A 3688-nucleotide genomic window follows, 5' to 3' on the forward strand; every position below is an offset into this window, starting at 1 on the left:
CTCGGTGTATACTGAGTGGGGACATACAGTCTCTGTCATGGTCAGACTTGCTTCACCTAGTAGTAGTCTTCCACCTTCATTTGCTCTTGCAAATGCCAGTACCTCATTGTTTTATGGCTGAGTAGTATTCCACAGTGTATATGTGCCACACTTTTCAATTCACTCATCTGTTCATGGACATTTGCGGTGGTTCCATGTCTTAGCAATTCTGAATAATACTGAGATAAATGTAAATTAGTCCAGCCACCATGGAGAAGAATATGGAGGTTCCTCAAAGACCTACAAATAGAACTACCATATGACCCAGCAGTTCCACTCCTGGATACAGGATAGGAATGCATTCAGTCAGAAAAACACTTGCACATCCATGTTTGCTGCTTATTAATTTAGATATCTGCATTTGGTTGTTTAAACCAACTTCGGTCCCTATTACTGGATTTCGTTTTCAGAGACTATTCCTGCCTCTGCTTCTGAGTAAAGCTATTCCTTTTGTGGCCTTTGTCCTCACAGCCTGTTAGCGTGGCCAGAGGTGAGCAGCCGCTGTTTCTGTGCATCTCGCTAACGTGCATTTGTAGCCCTGTCCGAGTGGGCCCGTTCTGCCTGTCGTGGGCATCTGGTGGGAGAGTGGTGGACTTGGGACTAGGAGCCCAGGTTTCTGTCTGGGTGCTGCTGCTGCCTTGGGTAAGTTTGAGAACCTTCCCCTTCTGTCTGGAAATGAAGGCATAAATCTTGTTTTCCTGGGGCTATGGGGAGATTATAGGAGAAGGTTTGTGTAAAAGTCGTTGGCATGTAATAAGACAAGTTCTTTATCCCACTGGGTCTGGGGACATCTGCATGGAGCAGCCACCGGCTATTCTGAGACAGATCACATCTGGCCCTTGTTTTCACCTGCTCACACTCACCCCGCACACTTGTCACGTGCTGGGCGGTGGCTGCTCTCTTACTATAGGTAGCTCGAGAACATTCCAGACTTTCTCTACATGAGAGCCCTCACTCTCCTCCTTGCTGCTGTTTCCTCCTGTCCGGGCTGTGCCGAGCTCCGTCCTGTGCTCGTGTTTCCCTTTCAATCCACACAGATAGGGACTGGCTGCTGACCTTGTCCTGGGAGGCCCCAGCTACCTGAAAACCCCAGTGCTGCGGGCATGTCTGAGTCTGGGATCTGGCCAACCTGGACATCCCCCACCATTCCAGGAGCCCTCCTGTGTCCCCTCCTCTAATCAAATCAACCTGAACCCAGGCCAAAGGTCAAATATGTATTCATTTAAGACAAGAATCATGGCAACACCAACAGTTCCAGCAATGCTGCCTGGAGGGTGGACGAGATGGTTGCGGGCCTCCTTAGAGGCTATAAAACATAAAGCAGATATAAAATGTTCAGGGCTGGGCCAGGGGCAGTACAGTGGCTGAGGCGGCGGGATCCCGTGTGGCCGACGTGCAGCTCAAGGCTGGGACCTCCTGGCTTGAGGAACACAGCAGACTGTGCGCCTGCCTAAAATCCCAAGAGGAGAGAGATGGAGGAAAGAGGGTTGCAGCACGGTCATTTCCCCAGAGGTGACTTCTCACTTTCATTCTCTGTGTCTACACGGCCAGTGCACATGCCTTGTAGCAAAAACCCATGACTAAATAATCATGAATTAAAATTACAGCTTCAAGTTCATGGTAGGATACTTGGTGAGGGGCAGGGAATTCCAGAGACTCCATCTTAGCCTGACCTAGAATCTACGATCTACAGGTAAATGCCAAACTTAGAGACGTATTTTTGCTTTCCCCTGCTACTCACGGAGCCAGGCATCCCGCCTTCGGCCAGATTCCCCCTTGTGGTCCAGCTCTGCCCTTCCCCTCCCCAGCCCCTGCCACCCCTCACTCGCTCACTGGTGTCTTGCAGGCCCGCAGCTCCCAAGCACACAAGGATGAGGGGGGAGAATGTCACCAAGGTCAGCGCCTTCATCCTGCTGGGCTTCCCCACGGCCCCCGCGCTGCAGTACCTGCTCTTCCTCCTCTTCCTGCTCATCTACCTCTGTGTCCTGGTGGAGAACCTGGCCATCATCCTCACCGTCTGGGGCAGCACCCCTCTGCACAGGCCCATGTACTACTTCCTGGGCTCCCTGTCATCCCTGGAGATCTGGTACGTGTGCGACATCATCCCCAAGATGCTGGACGGCTTCCTCCTCCAGCGGAAGCGCATCTCCTTCATCGGGTGCATGACGCAGCTCTACTTCTTCAGCTCCCTGGTGTGCACCGAGTGCGTGCTCCTGGCCTGCATGGCCTACGACCGCTACGTGGCCATCTGCCACCCGCTGCGCTACCAGGTCATCGTGACCACGGGGCTGTGCTTGCAGCTGGTGGGCTTCTCCTTCCTGAGCGGCTTCACCATCTCCGTGATCAAGGTCTACTTTATCTCCAGCGCCACGTTCTGTGGCTCCAACGTCTTGAACCACTTCTTCTGTGACATCTCCCCCATCCTCAAGCTGGCCTGCACGGACTTCTCCACTGCAGAGCTGGTGGACTTCATCCTGGCCTTCCTCATCCTGGTGTTCCCGCTCCTGGCCACCGTGCTGTCCTATGGGCACATCACCCTGGCCGTCCTGCGCATCCCCTCGGCCACTGGCCGCTGGAAAGCCTTCTCCACCTGCGCCTCCCACCTCACTGTGGTCACTATCTTCTATACGGCCTTGCTCTTCATGTATGTCCGGCCCCAGGCCATTGATTCGAGGAGCTCCAACAAGCTCATCTCTGTTTTGTACACGGTCCTCACACCAATGGTGAACCCCCTGATCTACTGCCTGAGGAACAAAGAATTCAAGGATGCCTTGAAAAAGGTCTTTGGCTTGGGTGCAGCTCCTGTGTAGGAAGCCTAGCTTCTGCTCTTCCTGTCCAAGCTCGGAGAATGTCCAGCCTCTCTGATGGGGCCACTCAGGTGCCGTGATGGGAACTCGTGCATGGTGCAGTGCTGCGGGGACTTAAAAATGACTTCCCCATCCTTTCGCTCCTTCAGCTCATGGAGGTTAGTAATGTAGACACTGTTGTGGGGTCATAAAGCCATTGTTTTTCTTCATTTCATGTTAGAGCAAAGCAAGAGTGGGTCGAGTTTAGTTTTCCTCATCTTTAAAATTACCGTGCACATTTCAGACAAAAGCAGAAGAGTTGGCATTTTAAAGTCCTCAGTAAATTTCTGTGCCTCTGGGTATGAGAATGCTCACCTGCCTGACGAGTTGACTCCAGGTGGCCCCAAAGCAGAATGCCGGGGAACTCCAAGAGCCTGTTGCATTTTGTTTTGTTTTGCTTTTTATTTTTTTTTTAATTGCCAGAGGGTGTATGCACTTGCCAGAGAGACAGACAGAGGAAAAGTGAGAAATCCCCCCAGGGTGGATGGCCATGCTGCAGTCCCCTCTCCTCCCCTCTCCTCTAGGGACTTTGGGCATCCACGCACACATACTCAGAGTGATTGTCAAGCTGCCAAGTCCAGGACTCGAACCATGATTGACCATGTGGGAGTCTAGCACTTTAACCACCACAGCACTTCCTAGAGCCCATTGCTTTCTGTCTTAAGCACACAGGCGTCTTCTCCGACACCCGTGGGTACCAGCTTCTTCTCTTTTCTGCTTAGACCCCCCCACCCACTGCCCAGTTGCTGAGGGAATAAAAGCGTTTTCCTTCTGTGCGAGTCTCTCCGGATTGACCCATAATA

General features: G+C 52.4%; 1 protein-coding gene across 1 annotated transcript in view; it reads left to right on the forward strand.

The window, feature by feature from the left end:
• Positions 1-3320, forward strand: part of LOC102470849 (olfactory receptor 6B3) — a 14674-nt gene extending 11354 nt beyond the window's left edge. The window contains exon 2 of the mRNA XM_006151929.2: positions 1886-3320. Coding sequence (XP_006151991.1) covers positions 1911-2849 — 939 coding nt within the window. The 5' untranslated portion in view covers positions 1886-1910 and the 3' untranslated portion in view covers positions 2850-3320. The remainder of the gene's footprint in view (positions 1-1885) is intronic.
• Positions 3321-3688: the final 368 nt, after the last annotated feature.

The sequence above is a fragment of the Tupaia chinensis genome, unplaced genomic scaffold, assembly GCF_000334495.1.
Source record: "Tupaia chinensis unplaced genomic scaffold, TupChi_1.0 Scaffold000332_1, whole genome shotgun sequence".
Lineage (NCBI taxonomy): Eukaryota > Metazoa > Chordata > Mammalia > Scandentia > Tupaiidae > Tupaia > Tupaia belangeri.